The following is a 13,764-nucleotide window of genomic DNA, read 5'->3' as shown; positions in this document are numbered from 1 at the left end:
AGTATTGGACGCAAAGAGAGATGAAAATTTAATAGTCATGGGTGACTGGCATGCAGTTATAGGGGAAGGAGAAGAAGAAATGGTTAGAGGAGAATATGGACTTGCAACAAGAAATAAGAGAGGAGACAGATTAATTCATTTCTGTAACAAATTTCAGCTAGTAACAGCGAATACTCTGTTCAAGAATCACAAGAGTAGAAGGTATACTTGGAAAAAACCGGGTGATACGGGTAGGTTACATCATGGTCAGACAGAGATTCCGAAATCAGGTAGTGGATTGTAAGGCGTACTCAGGAGCAGATATAGACTCAGATCACAATGTAGTAGTGATGAAGAGTAGGATGAAGTATAAGGCATTAGTCAGGAAGAACCAATATTCAAAGAAGTAGGATACAAAAGTGCTAAGGGATGACGACATACGCTTGAAGTTCTCTAAGGCTGTAGCTACAGCAATAAAGAATAGTTCAGTAGGCAGTATAGTTAAAGAGGAATGGACATCTCTAAAAAAGGCAGTCACTGAAGCTGGAAAGACGAACATAGGTACAAAGAAGGTAAGTGCAAAGAAACCATGGGTAAAAGCTGATCGATGAAAGAAGGAAATACAAAAATGTCAGGGAGATTCAGGAATACAGAAATACACGTCACTGAGGAATGAAATAAATAGGAAGTGCAGGGAAGCTAAGATGAAATGTCTGCGTGCAAAATGTGAATAAATCGAAAAAGAAATGATTATCGGAAGGACTGACTCAGCATACAGAAAAGCTAAAACATCATTCGTCGAAATTAAAAGCAAGACTGATAACATTAAGAGTACAGTGGGAAATCCACCGATAAATGCAGAGGAGAGAGCAGATAGGAGAGAAGAGTACATTGAGGTCCTCTGAGAGGGGGAAGAATTATCTGATGAAGTGATAGAAAAAGAAACAAGAATCGATAGGGAGAATATAAGGGATCCAGTGTTAGAATCAGAGTTTAAAAGAGCTTTGGGCGACTTAAAACCAATAAGGCAGAAGGGACAGATAACATTCCATCGGAGTTTCTAAAACCATTGGGGGCAGTGGCAACAAAACAATTATTCACGTTGGTGTATAGAATATATGAGACTGATGATATACCAGAGTTCTAATGTTGCGGTTGGTAATGGAACCAAGACCGCAGAAAAATCGAGACACGTTCGTAGGACTTTTCGACCTCGACGGAACGTTTGATAATATTAGAAATTCTGAGAAAAATAAAGTTACGCTATAGGGAAAGACGGATAATATACAATACGTACAAGAACCAAGAGTAAACAATAAAACTGGAAGACCAAGTATGCGGATCAAAAAGGGCCTGAACTAGGGATGTAGTCTTTCGACCTTGCAGTTGTCTATACGTCGAAGAAGCGTGACGGAAATAGAAGAAAGATTCAAGAGTGAGTTTAAAATTCAGTGTAAAAGAATATCAATGTTAAGATTCACTGATGAAATTGGTATCCTCAGTGACAGTGAAGAAAATTTTCAGGACCTGTTACAGAGAATGAAGACGAAAATAATGAGAAGTGGCAGAAATGAGAAGACCGAGAAAGTGATCACGAAGTGGATGATGTTAAGGAATTCTGCTACCTAGGCAGCAAGATAAACCAAGACGGAAGGTGCAAGGAGGACATCGAAAGCAGACTAACACTGGCAAAAATTGCATTTCTGGGCAAAAGAAGTGTACTAATGTTATACATAGGTCTTATTTGAGGAAGAAATTTCTGAGAACGTACGTCCGGAGCACAGCAGTGAAACATGTGAACACAGTAGTGAAACATGAACTGTGGTAAAACCCTAACAGAAGATAATTGAAGCATTTGAGATGTTGTGCTATAGAAGCGTGTTAATAATTAGGTGGGCTTATAAAGTAAGGAGAGAGGTGGTTCTCCGCAGAATCGGCGAAGAAAGGAATACATGGAAAACACAGACAAGAAGAAGGGACAGAATTATAGGAAATCTATTAAGATATCAGGGAATAACTTCCATGGTACCAGAGGGAACTGTGGAGTGTAAAAACTGTAGAAGAAGACAGAGGATGGAATACATCCAGCAAGTAATTGAGGACGCAGGTTGCAAGGGCTACTCCGAGATGAAGAGGCTGTCACAGGACAGGAATACGTGGCTGGCCTTCAACTAGTCTTCGCGCGTTGTAGGTGGTCCATTTACGTGCGGGGATTTTCCTGTTATCTTCCTGCAATTTCTTTCTTTGTCTAGGTGAGAACTGAAATCGATCGTAGTATTTTGATATGGTTTGGGGGAATTTTAGAATTTTTTTACTTTCCCTGATGATTCTTGTACCTTTTTGCCGTTGGTTTTATTTCCAGTATTGATTGGCATCTGTGCATGAATTAGTGTGCGTGTTTTATTTGCACATTTCAGGGTGATTGTCATTGGTGTGTTGTTTACATTTGCTATGGAGGTGACTGCCTTTCTCGGCTGCAAAAGCGACAACTGAAAGTGGCTAGTTTTTCATTATTCGTTTCTCCTTCTTACTTTTGAAGATTCTCTAGCTCCAAAAATCCATTGCATGGCAGACAGTCTTATTTCTTGGATTATCAGTATTTGTATTTTTTGTTCGTTTAGCTTTTGCTATAGTTGATGCAGCTTTTCTGCTCATAAGCAGTATTTACATTTAGTGCGGGGTGAAAGGTTCTGGTGTTTGGGCGAAGGTGACCAGAGGAGTCGGCCTCCCCTCTTTGCGTGTCAGTTGACAGCAGTGGACTGGGAGCCACCTGGGCTAAAAGTCTGTTTTCTGGTACGCCTCATGGTATCTGATCATCTCAAGCTCTGGAGCGAAGTCCAGTATTTGGGATGGGAATGTTAGCTCCAGAATAAAAAGTCCATCGGCACCTCTGGTGATGAGACGCTGACCACTTGGCCTGATGCTAAATGTCTGACACAATGTGAATTTTGTAGGATGTCTCTCCCGCCAACTCTGCGTATTGATCAGCGCCTTCCCATCTGTTAACACCACATATTGTAGTTAATCTTATTGTTGACATATTGGCTGTTAGCTTCTTCATTGCAAAAAGAAAAAAGAACGACGCACCACGAACGATTTATCCGAGAGGGACGGAAATAGGTAGATGTGACACACATGTACAGACAGACAAATGATTGCAATTTCAGAAAAACTAAATGATGCATTCAGGAGAAAGAGTTTAACAAACTGAGTCAAGTCAGTAACGCGTTGGTCCAGAACTGACCTTTACGCAAGCATTTTTACGGCGTGGCATTGATTGGTCGAGTTGTTAGATGTCCTTTTGAGGGATATCGTATCAAATTTTGACCAATTGGCGCATTAGATCTTCAAAATATCGAGATGGTTGGAGGGCGCTGCTCATTATGCTCCACACGTTATCGATTTCGGAGAGATGCCTCGACCTTTCTGGCTAAGGTAGGGTTTATCAAGCACGAAGGCAAGCAATAGAAACTGTCGCCGTGTGCAAGCGGCCTTTAACCTGCAGAAATGGAAGCCCAGGGTGCCTTGCCACGAAGGGCAACGAAACGGGACGTAGATCTTCGACATACCCCTGTGTGCTCTAAGCGTGCTGCCGATTACAATCAAAGGGATCGTGTTATGAAAAAAAAAGGGACCCAGACCATCATCCTGATTGTCGGGCCGTAAGACAGGCGACAGATGGTGTCCCACTGCGTCTCCACACACGTCGTCGCTGCTCATCGGTGTTGTTTGAAGCGAGACTTATCATTGAATACTGTTCTTGCTAGAAGCTCTTCCTCTTGAATAAATCATCCCATTTTTCTAAAACTGTAATCATTTGTCTGCCTGTAAATGTGCATCACATCTACCGATTTCCAACCCAATCGGATAATTCCTTCGTGGTGCGTTATTTTTTTTTTATCTTAAAATTCATATACAGAGCTTCGCCCAACGCTTATCGATTTTTCTAACGTTTGGGCGGTACGAGTGGACGGCATTGACAAAAGGTCACCGTTCACTGGTGGTGGCAACCTGTAGTAGAGCCCACTACCTCCAACGGTCGTTCGTTGCAGCACGAGAATCCAGGAACCGTTTTCAATGAAACTGTCTTCTTTCTTGTTGAAACTATTGTCATGTTTATGAATTTCTATGAATAACGTGAACAAACAGGCTTTGTAGCTCTTCTCCAAGGAGAGGACTGCGTGTCGGTGAGTCTTAATACGTGGTCGGTCTCTCACAGACAGTTCTCTGCCACGGCTGATTTACAACCCTGCAGTATCGTTTATGTTCGGTGACCTGGCATTGATGTATCGTTGTTTCCATTTACTCTGAAAGAATTATGGGACAGTCTGATTAGTAAGATCGCGACCGATCCTTATTCTGCAGTCGCCCAAATTGAGCTAATGTTCCCTTCCGGATTAACAAACATTTTAGTTCTTCCAGAATAACAACGTTACAAAAGACTGGTTTGATGCAGCTCTCCATGTTACTCTATCATGTGCAAATTTCTTCATCTCCCTGTAACTACTGCACCCTATATGCTTCTGAATCTGCTTAGTCTATTCATCTCTTGGTCTCCCTCTACGATTTCTGCCCCCCCACGCTGCCCTCAAACACTAAATTGGTGATCCCTTGATGCCTGAGAACATGTCCTACCAACCGATCCCTTCTTCTAGTCAAGTTGTGCCACAAATTCCTCATATGCCCAGTTCTATTCAGTAGCTCCTCATTAGTTACGTGATCTACCCATCTAATCTTCAGTATTCCTCTGTAGCACCACATTTCGAAAGCTTCTATTCTCTTCTTGTCTAAACAATGCTTGTCTAAACTAAGCTTGTCTAAACTAAGCTTTAAAATATGTAATCTAAATTATGGCTATCAGTTTCTTGTTAAGTGTTGATTTGACCACTGATTTAATATTTTCGTGGTATGTACTCAGTAATCATCATTTTCCTCTAAATAACCAATTTTAAAGAACTTTCTTACGCTTTCAGCTGTTTCGACAACCGGCTGGCATGTTGGTTGCTAATGGTGTCCTGCTTGTGGACGTCTTTTTCACAATTGGAGCCATGACGATGACAAGCCTGCTCTTCCAGGGGCTTCATAAAGGAGCGAAATTCCATCAACTCTTTCTGGAAATAATAAATCGATATGTGAGGTAAGATTCAGTTTACCCATCAATGCAGGAAGCAGCTGTATTGACTTTACTTGGATTTTACGCTTAATTTTGCTGTTTATCGTTGCGACGTGCATAATTAAGATTGTGATTTATACACTTATGGTCTCAAAGTAGCTTCGCTGTCTCGCGAAACGGAGATGGAGCCTTTGAATGCGGACAGCAGCATGCAGTATCCAGTTTACGCATCACACACGTTCCTGTAGCCTACTAGTATGTAAACAAAACATCAGCGCAGAGAGCGAACAACAAATACGGTCTCTTGGCACAGTAATCTCATATTTACACATGGTCTATGCATGCCATGAACTCACGTGATAACGAGGAAAAACAGTTGTTAGGTAACAGGAAGAGAAAGGTGGAACAGGTTCACCGATAATGTGTACTATATTAGTGCACTTAAATCATTTGATATGGAGCTTGATATAAGGAAATTGTTGCTGGAAACGAATATTTATCTTCTTTTACAGAAACAGACATGGTCTATGGGTGAGGAATCAGGGAACCAGGTCAGTTAGGGATCATGAGAGGTACCACGCGAGGGTTAATCATTGTTACCAATAGTGGCGATCATTCAGCCTCTCTTCAGCATTTACCAAATAATCCAGCTGTTATACTGAAGAGCTCCTCACACTTTGGTTTTATTAGTGGAGGGGTGTGTCTCATGAAATGGTGCTTCATGTGACCTTTCATCAGGTCGTTGGCGTTGGATCTGGTCGCCACAAACAGAAACGAGATTCATCACTAAACAGCACAGAAAGCCACTCAGTGTCTCAGTTGACTCCTGCTCTACACCATGCAAGTCACTTTCTTCTGTGGCAACATGAAACAGGTAACTGTTGTATTAAGGACACCAAGAAAGTGAAAAATGTGAAAATTGGAATTTTTGTTTTTTGCATAATAAAATTTTACCAAGCTTTCTGATTAATTTGCTGCAAGTGTCACACACCTACTTTAATTCTAAGTACTTAAAAATAAATAAATAAAAAAGGCCTGCGCTCCTCTTTGTGGGCGTTTCCCGACCCGTTTGTCAGGTTGTTTTTGTTTGTTTGTCGGAGAAAGATTTTTACATCTTTTGAACTCCCTTCTGTTTTCTTCGGCGATAGGGATAGGCGTTTTGCGATGTGTGGGTTCTGTGCAGAGGTTGACAACTCTGGCAGAAAATAAGACAGCTGTACATCGAAGTTCGTTGTTGTGTGGTTTTCGAGCGTGGTTTTGAGTGTGTTGTTCTGAATTGTGTTGAGTAGGTAGGCAGTGTGGGTGCAGTCTTGTTTGAATATCATATTTTTAGCGAAAATGTTGCGAGTAACAGAACAATTAAAAAGCGGAAAGGCGAAAGCAAGAAGCATGTTTAGAAGAACGCTTCTGCAAATGTAAAGGTTAGATCAGAAACAGATAGTGAGGTGTCCTCCTTCCAGCGCATTGCATCCAAGAGGAAACTGAATATTAGTGAAGACACAATTATCAGCATATTGCCAGGATGCTAATCCACACAAAAGCATGCGCCAAACACACCCAGTACAACGATCCGAATTATTTTAGTGTCAAAATAACAAACTAAACTCAGAAATGACTGCACAGGAAGGGTATATTGTGTCGCGAAACCTGACGAACACTTAACGCCTACGGAATGTTGCTCATCATCATTAGTATATCAGGCCGAAGTAAATCACAGACAGTGAAATATGGCCACATCCAACAGCTAAGGCAGCAGGAACACGCCCAATGTCACCGCACAGGTAGTGTAAAGCTGAAACGCCCCACTATGACAAGACTCGGACCGCAGAGTGCAGACACGACCAGCAATCACCACGGCTCCGAGGTGCAAGCCGCTATACGGGGCGGGCCTCCGTCGAAACAGCCAAACCCCAGCCAGCCACGACTGAGCTACGTGCATGCTTAGCCCTTGGAATAACAAATATGGGGGGAGGGGGGGGGGGGCGAAGTTAATTTGTGCTGGCCTTTTGAGAGAAATGTAATCTAGTCATTTACTCTATATTTTAAAATTCTGAAAAAAGTTGATTGTTTTTAATCAGTTCTTCTACCAGTTTCCAATTATGTTTTAAATTTTCCAGTTAAAATTAAGCCAAAAATTTAAGTCTCAGTTGCAGCGAATGTCGTATTCAGTATTCCAAAGTTCATGGCCGTACTTACACATCAATATCTCCTTAAAAAGTATGTTGAGAGTAAAAATCAACAACAATTAGTGAAATTTGCATTTTACAATTTTCTTTTGTGGTAATCATGAAGTCGATAGCAGACGTCATTGAAAGTGTGTTGATATTGCTAAGAGTGTGTACTAAAAGGTATTTTCAGGTTCTGGACAATACTTACTTATCAGTAACTGTTGTAAAAACTATGTTGTTAATGTAATTCAACAGTCAACGAATTTTGTTTTTGCTAAAAAATTTTCGGGTGGTCAGCCAGCAAGTTCACCGGACCTCTCTCTCAACCAGTTCGGGATTTTGAGAACCTTACGCGCCAATTGGACAGAATTTGGTACGATATCCATCAGGAGGACATCCAACAACTCTGCCAAGCCAAATATTTGCTTGGATAATGGCCACAGGTGGACCAACGCGTTAATGAGATGCTCAGTTTATGAAGCTCTTTCTCTTGAATCGTCCAATTTTTACCAAATTGTTTCCGGTTGCTTGTCCGTACATGTACATAACATCTACCGATTTCCGTCCTATTCGGATATTTCTTTGTGGTGTGTGCCGTTTTTTTTTTTTGTCTTAGTTGTATGAAAACCAGAACAAAAGCAAACTCTATAAGCACTAGAATACTTTAAGCAGTATCAAATTAATGGGAATCTTACGAAGTTCACATTCTACCCTCAGGGATGGAAAACTGAAATGCCATCAGGAGGACATCCAACAACTCTGCCAAGCCAAATATTTGCTTGGATAATGGCCACAGGTGGACCAACGCGTTAATGAGATGCTCAGTTTATGAAGCTCTTTCTCTTGAATCGTCCAATTTTTACCAAATTGTTTCCGGTTGCTTGTCCGTACATGTACATAACATCTACCGATTTCCGTCCTATTCGGATATTTCTTTGTGGTGTGTGCCGTTTTTTTTGTCTTAGTTGTATGAAAACCAGAACAAAAGCAAACTCTATAAGCACTAGAATACTTTAAGCAGTATCAAATTAATGGGAATGTTACGAAGTTCACATTCTACCCTCAGGGATGGAAAACTGAAATGCCAATATTATGCCACGAGCAAAATCTATGTGTTTGCACAGCGGAAGTCAAGTCTGAACATGACTGAAAACGTTACAAGCAAAATATCACACCAAGCTGCACGAGCATCCTGCGATCTCATCAAAACCCTCGTAGACTGTAACACGAGAATGCTTTTTGGGACGTATCCACTACTCACAACATTCCCAAGTGTCGATGAACGGTCTTGATAAAATTCGGCAGGAACGTAGAGGGGGCAAAATAATGCGGTACATATTTTTTTGTTCGCGCCCAATCTCACATCCCGAAAGGTAATTTGGAGGAAATGTCTTCGAAATGATGATATACATTGATCAGCCAGAACATTATGACCACTGACCTACTATCGATGTAAACCCGTCCAGGCGATAGCAGCGTCACCTAGCGAGGACTGACTGTCAAACACACGCACGGTACATGTATTATCAGTGAGCGTACTGTCCGTGTGTAGCATGTGAAAAGCACGCGATCTGTCTGAGTTTGATCGAGCACAGACTTTAATGACCTGAAGGCTCGGTACGAGTATTTCGGAATCTGCACGACTCGTCGGGTGTTCGAGGAGTGCTATGGTGAGTGTCTTCAACATGTTAAAACCAGGGTGAAAGCACGTCCAGATGTCGTTGGGTTGGGCGGCCACCCCCCATTACAGATGTCAGACGTCGTAGGCTGGGCAGACTGGTAAAACAGGACAGGCAGCGAACTGTCGCGGAACTAACATCAGACTTTAATGCTGGGCAGAGTACACGTGTGCATGAACATTCACGTGGTGCTCCCAACACTCCTAACGATGGACCTCCGCAGCCGATGACCCATACATGGACCAATGTTATCGCCACAACATCGGCAACTACGACTGAAATGGGCACGTGACCATCGACACTCGACGTTGGTGCAGTGGCAGAGCGTTGCATGGTCTGATGAATCCCGATATCTTGTTTGTCATTTCTTTGGGAGGGCACGAATCGTCGTCTTCCAGGGGAACAGCTACTTGACACCTATACTGCAGGGCGGAGACAAGCTGACGGCGGCTCGATTACGCCGTGGTGAACATTCACGCGGGCTTCCGTGAGTCGAATGGAGCTCGTGCGAGGCACCATGTCTGCCAAGGAATATCTTATACTGGTTGCATATCACGTATGCCCCTTCATTACGATCATGTTTCCCGACGGTAGTGGCATTTTTCAACAAGATAAGGCGCCATGTCACAAGGCCAGGACTCTGATGGGGAGGTTTTAGGAACAGAGGGGCTAGTTCCGATTGATGTGCCATCCAACCAACTCGTCAGATCTGAACCCGATCGAATACGTCTGGGATGTGATTGAACATGGCGTCATAGCTCATCGCCCCACTCCCCGCAGTTTATGGAATTAGGTGAGTTGTGTCTGCAGATGTGCCAGCTCCTTCCAGCGACCTAGCATGACATCGTTGCTTCCATGTCACGGCGTATCACCGCTAGTATCCGTGCCATTGTGGACATACCGGCCATTAGATAGGTGCTCATTATGTTCTGGCTGATAAGTGTATAAAAAAATGTTTCTCATATAAAAGCTGATATGTAATTATTGTTCTTGAAAATTGTGTAACCAAATTTTTTAGTAATTTAAAATTTTGCAAAATACCCCTCCACCAGTCCTAAAAATAAAAACTATTTTTAAAACATAAATTAAAGAAGCTACATACACCGGTGTATAATAATGCTGGTTTCTGAAATACCATTTTTGGAAAATAAGCTGTACACAACATGCTGTTAGAGTAATTTCGACATACCTAAGTAATATATCTAAACATTCATTATTAAACTAGTTATTTATTTTACTTACATTTATTTTATGTTTTATATTGTTATTGTACGTTTTACCTTCTTCTTTTTAGTTTAACGTTTCACATGTGAATATTTTATTAATTGAAAATAATAACCAACACATTATTATGATACAGAATTATTACAATACCGATAATCTGTAAATAAATGCTTAAAACATAACGTTTTCTTACGTAATGAACAAAAAATAAATCTAATTTATTCACTAATATACACGACAGGGAAGACAATATAAAACAAAATTCAGCAGGATTTTAAATCGTCACGAGTGACCCTCTAAATATCTAGATTTGCATCAGGCGTATTTCAATACAGTAATGAGCTTTGGCGATGAGAACTGATTGTGTACTAGTGACTGTAAATTGATTATATAATTTCTCAAGTGGTGACCGACATCATAATCATTCATCAAAACTAGGATGAACAAGTTTCTTGTCCTCAGGTACGGTTCTGTCACATTGACAGCCCCAAGGATCTAACAATAATACAGGTTTTTTGCTTCATTAGGAAAGAAATCATCTTTCAAATATCTTTTGAGTTGGTCAAGCTGTCACAAGGACATCTGGGACTTCAAAAAGAGATTCTCGATTTCTCAGTTCAAATTCACCTTCAGTTTCTTTTAAAACCATGAGAAGGCGGCCGATCAATGAGAAAAAACCATTTTGACCATCACACTCAGAGGAATGTGTTCATCTAGTGATCCCATAGAGCTCGACGTCACAGGTACAGGCATGAAATGTATACGGATTTCGATGTTGGAAGAACTTTTTCAGAAGATTTTTCAAATCTAGTTCTGTTGAATGATTATGATGTCAATCTCAACCTGAGAAGCGGTTTAACTAACCTACACTTGAGAAGCAATATAACCAGTCTGCAGTCATTAGTACACAATCAATTCTCTTCGACACAGCTTACCGAGGTATTAAAATATGTCTGATACTAATCAGAATACTTATAGGGTCTCCCGTGACAATTTAAAATTCTGCTGAATTTTGTTTTATATAGTGTTCTCTGTCGCGTGTATTGTGTGAAGAAACTTCGTTCATTTTACTTATTATTTTCAATTAACAAAATACATGTACATGAAAGGGTAAAGTAAAAAACAAAAAAAAAAAAGAATGTAAAACAAGAAACACCAATTTAAAACATAAAAGAAATATAAATAAAATAAATAGCTAGTCTAATAATGAACGTTAAGATATTTTAGTTAGGTATGTTGAAAATACTCTGCCTGCAAATTGTGTACAGCTTATTTTCAAAAATAGTATGTCGGAAACCAACTTTATTAAACATGTAATTACGTAGCTTCTGTAATTTATGTTGTAACAAAAGTTTTCATTATTCAAAGTTAATTAATGGTGGTGGGGTATTTAGCAAAATTTCGAATTATTACAAAATTCATTTTTACAATTTTCAAGAACGTTAATTATGTATCAGCTTTTATATGAAATACATTTTTTTATATATATCATCGTTTCGAAGACATTCCCTCCAAACTTAATATAAGAAATTACCTTTCGGTTTATGTTTTACCCCTTATAACTGAAACTGGGGACAAAAAGCTGTATTACATTATTTTGCCCCCTCTACATACCTACCAAGTTTCATCACGAACCTTTTTTTGACACTTCGGAATGTTCTTTTGTCAGTACACATCGTTCATAATCCAGAACCGACAAGTGGCAAGAAGCAGGAAACAGCAACTCGCCCATAGCAAGACGGAAACAGCAGCAGAAATGGTTCTTTGTGTTGCGGTGAACGGAGCACTTTTCGACCGAACTCTACCGTCTGATCTCTGCATTGGTCGGGTCGCTATGCCTACAAAGTATTTCCTACAGACATACCTTCACTTTACCAGCGAAGGACTGTAGTAGCATTACGAATTGACAACCGGAGTACAGAAATTCTTTGCAACTATTTAGCGACTCATAACTGAAGTGAAACGTGTAATTTAAGGGTGGCTATTTAACGAACGACTTCCAGTTTTTATAACTAAGTTTTAGAATAAAAAGATTGGAGTGATAAATAAGAGTTTGATTTATTATGTTCATCCAGGTTAACGCCGCTATACGTGCTAGTGATCCTGTTCCACTGTGGCGTGTTGCCTTACATGGGCTCCGGGCCATTCTGGAAGTCCACCGTGCTTCAGGAGCAAACACGATGTGAGACCAACTGGTGGACCAACGTCCTTTATGTCAACAACTACATAGATCCTGGTAACATGGTGAGGCTTTTCATCACTGGCTTATCACATAGTTTAGTCGCAGATTATGAAATATACATTGGATATTGATGAATGCGCAGGTCGTAAGCCTTTGGGGCGAATCCAACTTGTAAGATTTAGTACTTTTCTCGTCTGAAGGCACAGAAGGTAGGCAATTCATTTGCTACATACTTCGTAACTCAGTTGTCTTATAGTGTAATGTCAAGCCAGTAGAATAACGCCAAAAACGTAGTAGCCATCAGTATCTTTATATGGAACATTCACAGACAAAGGATCATTTATAATAAACATGAAAATATGCAAACCGTTCCCCCGCACCCTTCCCCGTTGTCCCTCCTCTGTTTCATACATTAACAGAACGATAAGTAGATTTGATAGATAATTAGCTCCTTCTGTGACCTATTCTGCAGTATCTTTCATGACAAAGAATTCTAAAAAAAAACTAACATATGAAGTACATGCGTTAATGATGAAGTACATTTTATGTGGCAGTATTACACTATGTTTTTTTAGAATTTAATAATCTCGCAGGAATCTTAAGAAAAGGCGATGACTTGCAAAGACCAATACATTATATCAACAAAATATTTATGCAACATAATACTCAAATACCACACCATAAATAATGTCTGTTCAAACTAAAATTGTTCTTAAACAGAATATCATGCCAGGAAAACCATTTTAATCACTGGCACCGTGTTTTTGATATGTTTTTTGATTACCTTGACGATGCACAAAATAATGTTACCAAATTTAGCACGATAAGTGGAGCAATCAACATTCACTTGACAACTAAATTACAAAAAATAAAAGATAAACAGCCACGAATGAAAAGTTGTCTTCGTTGCCATAAGGAAATGATTCATGGACTTAGAATAAAAAATATGTAATATGTATTTTTATGCAAAATGAAGTTTTTAAGAGCTGCTAAAGTAAATAAAGGAACACACACAATATAAAATAAATACCTCAGAACAGAGCTTCAGGTAGGCAGCGTACAACAAAGCAGAAGGAAGGGAAGAACATGGAATGGACACCTGCAGAGAATCTGTCGGAAAAGACTCTCAATAAAGTTCAAAAATCCAGTGCAGTAAAGTGATCTCGTCAAGCCAATGAAAAAGTAGGGAACTTGAGAGGCAATAACGGCCTAATAAGGGAAGGGAAGAAAAAACAACAACGATGCAACAAGAACTGCGTGTGCCAATTTTGAGATGCGTGATTATGACGTTTCCACTGCGTAAATACATTGATTTCCTCCCCAATTTAACAGCTTACTTTCACAGTATGACTTTTGTTTCTATGTTTCAAGAAAGGGTTTGTCCGACAGAAGACTTGTCGAATCCTACAGATCTTGCAT

At 40.1% G+C, this 13,764-nt stretch overlaps 1 protein-coding gene across 1 annotated transcript in view; it reads left to right on the top strand.

The window, feature by feature from the left end:
- Nucleotides 1-13,764, top strand: part of LOC124775081 (nose resistant to fluoxetine protein 6-like) — a 365,609-nt gene that overhangs the window by 244,633 nt on the left and 107,212 nt on the right. Inside the window, exons 7-8 of the mRNA XM_047249887.1 lie at nt 4,953-5,116; nt 12,239-12,407. Of these exons, the coding sequence (XP_047105843.1) occupies nt 4,953-5,116; nt 12,239-12,407 (333 nt within the window). The remainder of the gene's footprint in view (nt 1-4,952; nt 5,117-12,238; nt 12,408-13,764) is intronic.

This window comes from Schistocerca piceifrons, chromosome 2 (assembly GCF_021461385.2).
Source record: "Schistocerca piceifrons isolate TAMUIC-IGC-003096 chromosome 2, iqSchPice1.1, whole genome shotgun sequence".
NCBI lineage: Eukaryota > Metazoa > Arthropoda > Insecta > Orthoptera > Acrididae > Schistocerca > Schistocerca piceifrons.
This window is presented reverse-complemented; position numbering and strand designations above follow the sequence as displayed.